This window comes from Esox lucius, chromosome 15 (genome assembly GCF_011004845.1).
Source record: "Esox lucius isolate fEsoLuc1 chromosome 15, fEsoLuc1.pri, whole genome shotgun sequence".
Lineage (NCBI taxonomy): Eukaryota > Metazoa > Chordata > Actinopteri > Esociformes > Esocidae > Esox > Esox lucius.
The window spans coordinates 18,275,827-18,289,536 of record NC_047583.1 but is presented as its reverse complement, the minus strand read 5'-3'; the positions used below and the strand labels follow the sequence as shown (position 1 = coordinate 18,289,536).

Genomic DNA, 13,710 nt, shown 5'->3' with positions numbered 1-13,710 from the left:
AGATTATTGATGCCCATGAGTCTGGGAGGGGTTACAGCCATTTCCAAATAATTCACAGTACATAATTTCACTGTCCAACAGATCATCTCACCTAAAGGATTATTAGGAACACCATACTAATACTGCGTTTGACCCCCTTTCGCCTTCAGAACTGCCTTAATTCTACGTGGCATTGATTCAACAACGTGCTCTCTCCTTGTACTTGATTGGTTAATTAGGTCACTGATTGGTTAGTTTCTACCCTCACCTGGTTGTGTAGGTATGAACTAGGAACCAATTTATAGGAAAAACCAAAAACCTGCAGACACTCGGCCCTTTGTGGAACCGGTTTGACACCTGTGCTCTATTGGGTTGAGATCTGTTGACTGTAGGGGCCATTTCAGTACAGTGAACTCATAGTCATGTTCAAGAAACCAATTTGAAATGATTCGAGCTTTGTGACATGGTGCATTATCCTGCTGGAAGTAGCCATCAGAGGATGGGTACATGGTGGTCATAAAGGGATGGACATGGTCAGAAACAATGCTCAGGTAGGCCGTGGGCATTTAAACGATGCCCAATTGGCACTAAGGGGCCTAAAGTGTGCAAAGAAAACATCCCCCACACCATTACACCACCACCACCAGCCTGCACAGTGGTAACAAGGATCCATGTTCTCATTCTGTTTACGCCAAATTCTGACTCTACCATCTGAATGTCTCAACAGAAATCGAGACTCATCAGACCAGGCACATTCTTCCAGTCTTCAACTGTCCAATTTTGGTGAGCTTGTGCAAACTGTAGCCTCTTTTTCCTATTTGTAGTGGAGATGAGTGGTACCCGGTGGGGTCGTCTGCTGTTGTAGCCCATCCGCCTCAAGGTTGTGCGTGTTGTGGCTTCACAAATGCTTTGCTGCATACCTCGGTTGTAACGAGTGGTTATTTCAGTCAAAGTTGCTCTTCTATCAGCTTAAATCAGTCAGTCCATTCTCCTCTGACCTCTAGCATCAACAAGGCATTTTCGCCCACATGACTGCCGCATACTGGATGTTTTTCCCTTTTCACACCATTCTTTGTAAACCCTAGAAATGCTTGTGCGTGAAAATCTCAGTAACTGAGCAGCTCAAAATTGCTTAAATCACCTTTCTTTCCCATTCTGACATTCAGTTTGGAGTTCAGGAGACTGTCTTGACCAGGACCACACCACTAAATGCATTGAAGCAACTGCCATGTGATTGGTTGATTAGATAATTGCATTAATGAGAAATGTAACAGGTGTTCCTAATAATCCTTTAGGCGAGTATGTAGGACAGGTTGTCCCACCAAATTCAGCCCAACAGATGATAAAAAGATGTTCTGGAAAATTTGCAATCATTGTTGAATTCCAGAAAAATCTTGTGAACAATGTGGGGCCATCTGTCACAAAGCTGATGCTAAACCAATCATGGATCTTGCAACAAGACACAATTAAAGCCACAACAAAATTGCTAAAAAAGACAAAATGGAAGGTTATGACATTAGTGGGGGGATTTGAAGCAGACCATGCATGGAAAAAAGCCCTTGAACATGGCACAGTTGAAATAGTACTGTAAAGAATTGGCAAACATTCTCACAGTTTATGTAAGAGACTGATAGTTACAAGAAATATCTATATAAAGGTATTTCATGCAAAAGGGGCAACATCAGCCATTGAAGCTAGGGGTGTACTAATTCTTTCTGCACTATTTACATTTCTGTAGATTTTTTAGTGCAAAAATGATTGCTAAGTATAATATTTTAGTGTTATAATCATTTGTTAAATTAGGTTACCTTTATCTGGCAGTAGTGTTACAGTTCAGTTCACACTATATGAAGTTTCCACGTTTCCAAATAGACACCAAAAATTTTTCCAAGGGGTTTACTCAGTGCTTAATTTGTGCCGGATCCAGACGGATCAGGGACCTCCCAATCCAGATCCGGAACATGGAGACTCATATCCGGTACCCATTGGGACCCGCAAGTAATTTGACGTATAAGGTTATCTGTCTTAATGAGTATAAAACATCAGAGTTTGTTAAACTAAGTGAAAAAAAAAAAATCTAATAGAAAACCAAACTGCCTATTGCATTGCCACGTCATCCAGTACGGGGCAGCAGGGCTGTCAAAAAGGCATGGGTTCACAAGCTGTGATGTAATATTGATGGTTAGCTAACGTTAGAAATAATGTCTAAAAGACAATCAGATTTATTTGTATCAGTCTGTACCTAAACAGCCCAGAGGGGAGATGAGCTCCATGACTGTTATGTGGAATGTTTCAGACCATTAAACAGAAACGTATGAATACGAATTTTCCATAATCTGCGGTAGCGTTGATGACTTAGGCTATATCCGATAATTTTGATGTTATGGTGTAGGTTAGCTAGGCCTATCTGTGGATTGGGTGGAATGCGTGAATTATAATAAGAGATGAGTTTGGTTGTCGGTGACCAGTTTTGGCAGTGATGACAGCTATGGATGTGTTAAGGCATTGTGTTCGTTGTATTTATCTTTTCTACTTATTTACCAGCAAGTAAGTTAGGCTTTTTCATTTACATATTAAGCACCGAGTTTTCTTCACATGACTGTATGCTCCATAAACAATATCCCCTCCCCACTACATTGCCTCATACTTGACTATTTACTTTTGGCTTCATTTACCAGATTTAAACAGTTTTCCCATTTTGACAACAATGCTGGGTCTATGGGGCAAAATCAGAATACAAATATTACAGCCAATCAAAACAGCACCCTTTAGTAAAGTATTTCCCTGAATTAAAAACAGATTTCTATTAATAATAGACAGTCGTAGCGTCTGTAAATTCTTCACTCCCTTCCCCTTCGCTCCAATCCACATTAATATATTCAGTTTATATAAAAAGATGCTGTTCATTAAATTGATTTTAAGCTGATCATTCATTAGAAAATTCTCTACAAGTCAAAGTATAGACTTCTGCTAAAACATTGACTAAGTTGAGATCCAGAGGATATGCTTAGCTGCCAACATCAATGCATTTCCAATGTGAAGGGATTAGTTTGCAGGGAAATAAAAAAAAATGACTGTCCTCAAGAAGCTTTCGTTAGGGATGCTGTCACCATATATCCTTCCCTCTTTTCTCTGCACTCCCTCCCTCCACCCATCCCCCAAAAGAGAGCAGTTGGTCCCCGGGCTGACGAGAGAGACAATTTGAAAGCAGGCCAGCAAAGGTTACCGCAGGAAACACAGAGCACAGCAACAAAAAAAAAGACAAAAAGAATCTTGCTTTTAATTATTTTTTATTGAGAGACTTGATGCTATTAAATGCCCCAAATACATTCACAGTACAGTTCCCAATTAGACTTGACAGTTGCTGCTTTACCAACAATAAATATAGCAAAGGGCTGGCCCCCGGGCCAGGAAAGACCCCTAACAATGACCCCCTCATGTTTAATGATGAAAACAAGCATGCACACACACATACACACACCCTCTCACTCTCTCTACTTCCCATTCTCCCAGACCATCCCTCTTGCTCCCAGCCTGCTAGTCTCTATCCCTATCTTTTAAAGCTATGTTGAGCACAGGCCAGAATTCAATGACAGTGCAAATCTATTACCAATAAAAATAACAATGAAACAATAAAGACTGTCTTTCTATGCAATAAAGGATTTGACGGTTTATTTGGAATATGAGCGATTAAGATGGTGATAAGAACATTTTTATTACAAATATTCAGAAAACATAGCTGTCAACAAAAAAGTCAATATAAACGTGTGATCACAGGGATTTAAGGTGGAAAATGGGGCATACTGTTTACTCCAATTTACACAAATCAAAGAACGAGTCCGCCCCCAAGGCAAGGACAAAGACAATTGTAGAATGATAAAGTAATAGTACCACTGTTGTAAGACAAGCCCCCCCCACCCCCATCACCAACCATATTACATGACCTGCTTAATGTTTCTGCCAGAAAATGAATGGATGTTTTCCACACCCAACTCCAGTCTAAGAGTTTAGGGTTCAGGGCCCTTTTCCAGTTTTCAGACAACCAATCTGAAGATCAGAAGTGGCATTATGTTTGAGGATGTAGCAACCTGGCTGGACAAGTTCCAAATCTGTCTGTGGAACCCATAAGCGTCTCTGAACAACTGAGCTTAACGTTTCTAGGGACATTTCTCTCAAGTTCAGAAAGGTAAAAATGATGATAAAATGAAAACCGATAGTTAAGGAAAAAGCATAAAACAAATGGCTTAACATTGACTTTGACAGTGTCATTGTACATATTTTGTCACGGTTGTGCTGTGAACATACACGCATGCATGTACACAAACACACACTCCTAGAGTTTTCCGGTGGCAAAGGCCCCTTCCTGAAACTGAGGAATGAAGCTCTTAAAGTATGCTCTGTGAAGAGAGACAGAGAGAGAGAAAGAGAGAGAAAGAAAGACAGACAGAGAGAGAGAGAGAGAGAGAGACAGACAGACAGAGAGAGAGAGAAAGAGAAATACCAATTACAAGTAATTTAGACAGATAAAGATTTATTGGAAGTACTAGAGTTCTTAATTGACCATAAAGGCACAGCACCAGATTGCTCTTTCAACAGCAGAATGTTCTCTCCTGACATGCAGAGTATAATGTAAACACAAGACATTTATACAATGTTGAAATCAAGACCATGACAAACGACTACTTCTGAGTATCTCAATGTTCGATCTGCCTAACGAACAATGTCTAACTGCTTAAGCAAAGCAAGCAAAACTAAGAGAAAATAAATGCTATGGGATTACAAGACTTAGATGATAAGGGATTACTTTTACTTAGAGTTGTCAGCACACCAAACAGAGTGTTTTGATTTCAATATTGAGTGCTAATAAATATCCTGTGTTTTCAAGGGTAGGGCTGGCTCTAGGTCAGGTTGCGGACCATATAAATTCTTCTCAGTTATAAACCAGTAGCTAATAGGATGGAATCCCAGGCATTTGGAATGTTTGCATATTTCGAGCCTTGCACAGTGCCAAACTAAGAAGGAAAACAGACTTTTAGCAAAATAGAGATAAGGGAATGACTTTTTTGAGACTAGAGATGTTTACTGCACAAAGAAAATGTCATATCTGTTCCATGTAACAGTGAACTTTATGACAGAAACACTGTGGTTACAGTAAAGTAATCCATTCTACAAAGCACACAGAGTCAAAGCTAGAGATAAAGCCATCATTCACAAACTGGGTTTACAGGTTCAACGTCGAAAATTTTTTGAGTCGGTTATATTTGGGAGAGCCACACATTTATAAATCATCAAAAGCATCAGTAATATAAATGTTTACCATGCTTGGCATAGTACATCTTACTGTGATTATTAGTATGGCAGTGATTCAACTTTTCTTTCCCATGTCACCATTAATTTATCCAGATACATATAATTAAGATAAAAGCCATTTTGTTAGGGAGACGTGGTCAAAAAATGACAACAGTTTCAACAGTGTTTCTATGTCTCATGTCAGCTTGCTCATTTGATTACAAGCCCTGAACAAAAGGCTTGTCTGGTGGCAGAGAATTGTGGTCTGCACTAATATTTAAGGTTTCTAGTCTGTTAAAGTCCATTTGATGGTCTAGAGTAATGAATGGCAAAGTGGGGAGAGCTAATTTCTGCCAGGCCATGGTTTGTGGGGTTAGGGCATTGGTCATTTGTGTCCTCCCAAGTTCCCCATTATCTACTCTGCAATGTAGGTTTCCGCCTCAGTTCTGGCATTCCTAAAGGAATTTTCCCAGCGACTGATTACCATCTTATTGCCTGTTGTTGGGGATTTTAGGCTGTGGTTGGGCCTTTATTGAATGAGACTTGAATCACAGGGTCTTATCTTACTTGGCTCTTTTGGCCATCTCGTTGCCGTCCCAACGTGGGCTGTATGGGTAGGACTTCTGCACCTGGGAGTAGAGCTGCCCACTGCTGGTGAAATGGTACACAGACTGGAAAGTCAGGGTCGGCTGGTCCCGGGGAAAGTACAGAGGGAGGTCCACTGGACGAGGAGGGTGGTGGGGGGGAGCGGGGAGGAATGGAAGAGAGATGTGATTTGGGGTTGAAAGAAAGTTGTGAGAAAAGAGTGTGTGCGTTTGTAACTCACCATGGACGAGGACACAAAAGTCTTTCCACATGAGAAGAAGGGTGAGCTTGGTGAATCCTTCTGCATCATACTCCACCACCCCCCTGCAATTGGTTTGCCCACACAAAAAAACTCATCCGTTTTAATTTCCGTTTTAATTTCTTATGCTCCCTTTGTCGTTTTAGTTACTACACTCTGTAGAATTTTGTTCATTTGCAGTACAAAGCACCAAGGCCTAAAAAGGCAGACAAATATGTATATATAGCCTTGTATAGGTGGGTGTTCACACACATAAACACACATGCAAACACACCTTCAACATTGACTCTAAAATGTGCTCACATATTAAATCGTGGCCCTTCCCTATGTTCTCATACACCGCGAGCAGACAGACACACCCACAAAAACACACAGCACCAGACTTACATTCCAAAGTGACTGAGAAAGGCAGCAATGTACTCTCTCCTCTTGTGGTAACCTTGAATGACATACTGCACCTGAGGGGGAGGGCAAGTAATGTCTGATCATCAGCCAAATACTAACTACAACAATACACACACAGTACTATCTCAACTTTTCAGGTTGGCTTCTTGAAATGTTTTGCAAGGGCCAGATTTCTGGGTTAACCCTGTTTGGCACACCTGGAAGACCCTGTGATACCGATCATAGACAGGGTCTGAAGAACACGAGAGAACATGTTATTAGAGCATGAATTGATACTTGTCGACATCATACGTCAGTGTTTTTGAGAAGTACACACATCAAAGGCTGAGATTTCAAACGAACTGTGAAGCGTATCAGAGGATGCTCTATGCACATTTCCACTTGGGGTCAGTCACCAACCCGGCGACCCCTTAGTGAAGCTAATAAGCATGATGGCCATGACAGTTTTGTGATGCAAGAATTCACTGCATGGAAAAACCTCCCGCTGGACTGTTGCAGTGAGTTTTTCCTGATGGTAGAGGGAAAAAGAGAATTGTAACTGTTATGTATAATGGGATTCATTCTCTCACACACACACACACCTAACCTGAATTTTTTATCTTAAACACTATAAAACCTTTACACTAAACCTATGTTTCACAATCCGGAGCCAATGGCCAAAGGAGAACACACACACACCAGACTATTGTGGTGTTAACTGCTGTGGCTGGTGTATGTGTGTATGCGCACGCCTTGCAGGGACACTTGAGGCTCAGACCACTATTGACCGTTCCAGGCAGGTGAGAGAGCCTGCAGTCAGCTGGCCAGACCATGAAGGTGACCGCACTCGTACCCCCTTCTGGCTTCAGACCAAGCTCTGCCCCCACTTCCAAACAACAAAAAATAGCACAGTCCCATCAATATGGCTATTCTGCTTCCAGTTTTTGGATGGCCATTCAGTAAAGTATAAAACAAGAGCAAAAAACTAAAGTGTAAGCAGCACTTTACCATGAAGAAAGGTTGTTTTCCTTCCATTGCGACCATGGGTTACAATGTTCGATGACCTACCTAGTAACATCACTGATGGTTTAGTCTTTTACTCACAATAAATACAGGTGGAATATTCAGAAAGGCTTTCTGAAAAGAATGTCGGATTTCCTAGATGCACTGAAGGTCTTGTCTCCGCAGTAGCAGGTCTCCCACATGGGGTGCATGCTGTGCAGTGACTCAGATGGCTCTATTGAAGTCTACTTGTCTTTGTTTAGGTAGAAACGAGTGTGTGTCTGTGTGTGTGTGGGGGGGGGGGGGGGGGGGGTGGGTTGCGGCTTTGTGAAAAGCAACACGGCCTGCAAAGGGAACCCGTGTTTGTTTAGTCACAGTAGGGCGTGTGTGTGTGAGGAGCAGTGGGTAACTGAACTGGCTCTCCAGCTTCAAATCTGCCCTCCCTGGCATGACAACAGGGACTCCAGCGTTCCTATTGGCCCATGCGGGAGCCTAACTGACATTAGACAGGTGAAATCATGCCGCAGGTATCTGTTAGATGTGCTCACGCCCCGGACACACCACCTCCTCCATTTGTGTGTACACTCCCGTTGAGGGTATGATGCAATGGTGGCCGGAAGTGTTTCCTGTAGTAATGTGGAACAACCTTTATTCTCCTAATTCTGTACTCACACAAGCCACAAAACCCAACCACGCGTGCACGCACACTTCCATTCACACATCTCTCCAGAATGCTTTATAAATGGAAAGAATGACTCAGACATATTCTGCATTGCATCAGCAAAGGTGAGAGATGCCTGTTGTGCTCTAACTTCAATAGAAGAATGGTGACTAAAATGTAAAAAATATCTTGCTATTACATTTTTGAATTGTGAATGATTTGTTTTATAGAGACCACCTGGATGGCTTCATTGTCAGTGATTGTCTCTGACTGGGATTTCTTGAAGCAAAGGTTTTAGATTTTTGTCCAAGTTAGTTGGTGACAAAAAACAAATTTATTTGGTATGTAACTGAAAATAATTGTGGATGTAGTTAGCATATGTATTTATGCTTAAGTCACAATATGCCAATCATTTACATTAGAGTCTCAGTAAAGAGGACAAGATGTCATGTAACATTTCAAAAACATATGTTTCAAGAAGCCCGTCGAACATTGGGCAACCATCAAGTCTCAAGCTAACTCCTGAAAAGTAGCTCCACAGCTGCGGAGGATGCTGGGACATGTAGGGACTTAACAATAATTCTGCAGCTCAAAGTTGGGTGTGTGACTGCGTGAACTCCAGAATTTCTACAGAACAGCCAGTAGCAGTTGGTGGTAAGAGGTGATGAGATTAGGTAATCCTCATATTCGTTGTTGGTACATGCAGGTGTGCTTGGGTGTTTTGTGAAACCAAACATTATGTCCAGTCCACATGTCTTAGCTGGGGGGTGTCTGATATTACGTCAGGTGTTCATCCCTTCTGCTACGACTTAAGGAAATAAGCTGTGGTGCAGCCAAATACCTCAGAGTCCACCTGTGCGCTCAGTTTCTGGGGGCCGTAGAGTATTGCAGTGCATATCCAAACCACCACACAATGAAGACCAAGGATGCAAAACCTGTCAAGAAGAATGTTCTGGAACAATTCCACTCAGGATTGAGGTATAAAACTGTTATTTTGCCAACTACTACCGGTGTGGTCCAGCAAGCTAGGCAATATGAAAGAGTAGGGCAGAGAAAGCCACTGCCGAAAATCTGACACATGAAATCCTGTTTGGGTTTGGGCACAAGGCTAGTGGAAGACCGTGCTAAGATGTGGCAAATCATTACCTGTTTGAATAAAACAAAAAATTCAAAAATTTTTTGTCTGAATGCAAAACAATGTGTGTTGTGGCAACCTCTAATGGGGTTAGGATGTCCACAGCAATAGCAATGACAAATGTATTTTGGATATCGTGGATACATTTGTGACAAGCAGTGTGCAAAGATTCTTTTCATCAACATTGAGAACTGAACAGAATAATTTTTTGTTCAGTTTCACCTTGATGGAGGTTGGTTTTAGAAGATTGTGTAATTGACTGACAAATGTCCCCTTCATGCACGTGCATACAAACCTCAAGACCCGTGTTCAATCCCTGGTTACCCTCACTGCAGCTGGGTCCTAGCTCTGACAAACAGAATCAGTAGGAGGGTGTACTTTGTTTTGGGAAATCGTTCTAATCCTTGTAGATCTAAGGAATGCATTTTCAAAATATTCCCTGTCTCCTACTGTTTTAAACTTAGGAGGACATGAGGTTCTGGCCCACACCTGAGGAGTACCTGGCTTGAAAGACCCGTTGCTGTCCCTGTCCAAAGTCCTCCTGGTTCTGTTGCAGATCAAGACGATACCTGACAATTTCAGCTGCCACTGTGCTGACACCCCCTCCCCCGTGTTGTCCCTGTCCTTGTCCATCTGGTCATGCTTCCGACCTGGACTAAGTTTAAATAGACTCTGGACTCAGCCCACATGCATTTATTAATTATTACAATTTGTAATCTTAATATGTTCACCCGGCACAGCCAGAAGAGGACTGGTCATCCCTCTGAGCCTGGGTCCTCTCTAGGTTTCTTCCTAAATTTCAGCCTTCTTAGGGAGTTTTTCCTAGACACTGAAATTCAACACTGCTGGTGTTTGCTCCTTGGGGTTTAACGCCGGGTGTTTTGTAAAAGCACTTTGTGACAACTGCTGATGTAAAAATAAATAATAAATACATTTGATTGATTGATTGAAATACTATTGTTATAGTTGTCCAAAAAAACAAACATTTTCCACCAGGTTGAGGCTAGACAGACACGCCTGGTAAATAAATTGATGACGTGTTCTGCACCTCAACGTTAGAACAAACATACATTTTGTCAGTTGTACTAATAAGCCACTCATACTAGAAACTTCAGACGTGGATGAGCGCTTCTTTATGAGTAACCAGAAAAAATGACATGAATAATCGAATATGGTCACCCTGCCTTGTAACACTGCAGTGACTCCTTGTGGCTGCTTGGGAACCTGAGAACTCAGTAGAACAACTCAGAATGAGAATGGCTTCTGGTGTAAGTACTCTGGTTGAGCAAGCAGTGTGATTGGAACCAGAACAGCATCAGAAAGTATTTGGAAGACACATGACTCAGCATCAACTATCTTAAGTCCACTAGGAGTTGCTATGATAAAGCAGGACCTTAATAACAACTTGGATATCAATACATTTGGGAGAAAAATGCTCTTTAGTCATCACCATGGCTTGGTATTGGCCACGCTACCTAGCTATTTCCCACTTCTCACTACATGAGGAGCAGGTAGACTGTCAGTGGAGGAAAGCTACTAGCAGCAAACTGTTTACTTAGGTATCACCAGCTAGCCAGCATAGCATCTAGCTAATTGGGAAAATTTCACCAGGACGACTGACCTGACCAAGCGTGCCGCACAAGCCCTGAAAAGTGAAGCCAAAACGTCTCGATCGCCCCCTGGTGAGTGGTCCCAGTATAGGTCATAAACCCCGCCCTCCCCATGTTATTCAATGGGACGCGAGACCAACTAAACAATTAAATTACCCTTCAATATATTTTTCCGAAGCTGGTTTCTGTCATTTACTGTAGTTTGTATCACGCTAATGTAAATTCAAGAGTTTGTTTTTAAAATAAGTTTGTTTTTAGTTAGTTATTTAATGCTCTAAAAACGGTGGTGTGACGTCGTGATTCACAGCTGTGATTGACAGCTATCTGAGCCGAGGAGCCTCTGAATCTTCGGAGGACTGAGGAGATTGGAACTTTACATTTAATCTCTAAATTTCTATAATTGATATAATTTCACACGGACATAATGGGTTGTTCTGCAGTACATTGTGCTAAACGATCTGGCATTTCCAATCGATCTTTGAATTTTTTTCGGTAAGTTAAATTTATAAGCTATTTAATTAGTAAATAAATGTAATGGGCTAGCTAATGTTAGCTAAAAGACAACAAGCCTCGTTAATAGCCATGTTAATAGCTAGCAGGTGATCGTTAGCTAGAAGTTACCAATTATTTTTGTATTAGGCCTATTCTAAATTAAGGTTAAACATGATGTAAGTTAGGCTATAACATATCGTCTAGGTTTAACAAGCAAAGGTTGTACTGTACTTGGACTTGCGATTGATTACGGTATGCGCATTCCGCGAGGGAGAGTGAGGGCGGGGCACAGGGGTGGGGCCGTTGATTTCACGGCTTTACGGCTTTACTTCCTTCTCGCTACTGCGCATAACTACTGCGCAGAACTGGTCCCAAGATCGCTATCTGCGCAGACGTAAGTCCAAGATGTCAGCGCCGTATCAGGACACTGGTGGCTTCATTTTTCACCAATGGAAAAGAGCGAAAGGGCGTCGTCCATTATATTTACAGTCTATGGACCTGACCATATCCAGCAAATTGGACTGATCGAACCAAATCTGTTCATCTACTCAACTCGCTTCACCACATGTATGTACGCCATACATTCATTTACCAGACAGGTCCATATAGCCTCAGTTCTTCCACCGACAGATTTTTTGGCAATGCAGCAAAACCCGTAGGCAATGTTTAACTTATACCTCAAGATTACCAACTTGGCATCAAAATCTTTTTTAGCATTTTTACTTATCTCAAGAACAACAAAAAATATCCCTTTCTTATAACCACATCTACTCTAACACAAGTAACCTTAAATTAGCAAAATGAAGACCAGCATTGTCTAGTCAGCCTAGACAGACAGGTCGTTGAAGCTAACTCAAGTCAACATACAAATGTTAAGCTATGTTACGTTATGTACTGTATGTTATGTTTTAACCGCTCTGAGTGGAGATGAAAGAGTGCACAACCTTTCTGAATAACAGGGCCTGCTGGGAAAAATAATGGTGGCAACATTATTATAGGAATCCTTGGGAGAATGATGATTTCCACAGACAGCACCTATCAAGTCAAAAGACTGGCCGGTTAATGTGCATTTCCAAACCTTTTTAACTGTCGAGTGTAGACCCACAACTGATTCAAATGGATGGCAGATGCAGTTATTTGAGGATGACACATTGACAACCCAGTGCTTTTGCTGATCTTCATGAGTCTGCAGTAGAATGGTGTAATCACTGGATGTAAACCTAAAAAAGGCATTAGAAATGATGCACCCGTTTATATAAAAAATCTAAATTGTTATCTGTATTCTACAGCACCAAATACTTTTTTTATTTACCCCAGTTTTCAATCCTAAAAATGCGTGGCCATGAGCTTGCCGCAACAACTCCATTGCAGGTGACATATATTCCAAGCACATTTTGCCAAGCAGTTCTGATTCGCATCACACTACTCATTCAACTAGGAACATATCACTGGTACATACATGCATAGAAGAACACATCCTAGTTTACAAACCCGATTCCAAAAAAGTTGGGACACTGTACAAATTGTGAGTAAAAAAGGAATGGAATAATTTATAAATCTCATAAACTTATATTTAATTCACAATAGAATATAGATAACATATCGAATGTTGAAAGTGAGACATTTTGTAATGTCATGCCAAATATTGGCTCATTTTTGATTTCATGAGAGCTACACATTCCAAAAAAGTTGGGACAGGTAGCAATAAGAGGCCGGAAAAGTTAAATCTACAGATAAGGAACAGCTGGAGGACCAATTTGCAACTTATTATGTCAATTGGCAACATGATTGGGTATGAAAAGAGCCTCTCAGAGTGGCAGTGTCTCTCAGAAGTCAAGATGGGCAGAGGATCACCAATTCCCCAATGCTGCGGCGATTAATAGTGGAGCAATATCAGAAAGGAGTTTCTCAGAGAAAAAGTGCAAAAAGTTTGAAGTTATCATCATCTACAGTGCATAATATCATCCAAAGATTCAGAGAAACATGGGCTCAGGAATACTTTCAGAAAACATTGTCAGTGAACACAATCCACAATGCCATTCGCCGCTGCCGGCTAAAACTCTATAGCTCAAAAAAGAAGCCTTATTTAAACAGGATCCAGAAGCGCAGGGGTTTTCTCTGGGCCAAGGATCATTTTAAATGGACTGTGGCAAAGTGGAAAAGTGTTCTGTGGTCAGACAAATCAAAATTTGAAGTTCATTTTGGAAAACTGGGATGCCATGTCACCCGGACTAAAGAGGACAAGGACAACCCAAGTTTTTATCAGCGCTCAGTTCAGAAGCCTGCATCTCTGATGGTATGGGATTGCATGAGT

The 13,710-nt window shown here is 41.4% G+C and overlaps 1 protein-coding gene across 2 annotated transcripts in view; it reads right to left on the bottom strand.

Annotated features, from left to right (window-relative positions):
* babam2 (BRISC and BRCA1 A complex member 2) overlaps nucleotides 1-13,710 on the bottom strand; it is a 124,341-nt gene that overhangs the window by 12,412 nt on the left and 98,219 nt on the right. The window contains exons 9-12 of one of the 2 annotated variants that reach the window (XM_010892361.4): nucleotides 6,500-6,570; nucleotides 6,095-6,177; nucleotides 5,836-5,989; nucleotides 3,253-4,376 (exon numbers count right to left, since the gene is read on the bottom strand). In XM_010892361.4, coding sequence (XP_010890663.1) covers nucleotides 4,313-4,376; nucleotides 5,836-5,989; nucleotides 6,095-6,177; nucleotides 6,500-6,570 — 372 coding nt within the window. In that variant the 3' untranslated portion in view covers nucleotides 3,253-4,312. Of the gene's footprint in view, nucleotides 1-3,252; nucleotides 4,377-5,835; nucleotides 5,990-6,094; nucleotides 6,178-6,499; nucleotides 6,571-13,710 lie in introns of those variants that run through there. The other variant, XM_020054091.2, reaches the window with a different exon arrangement.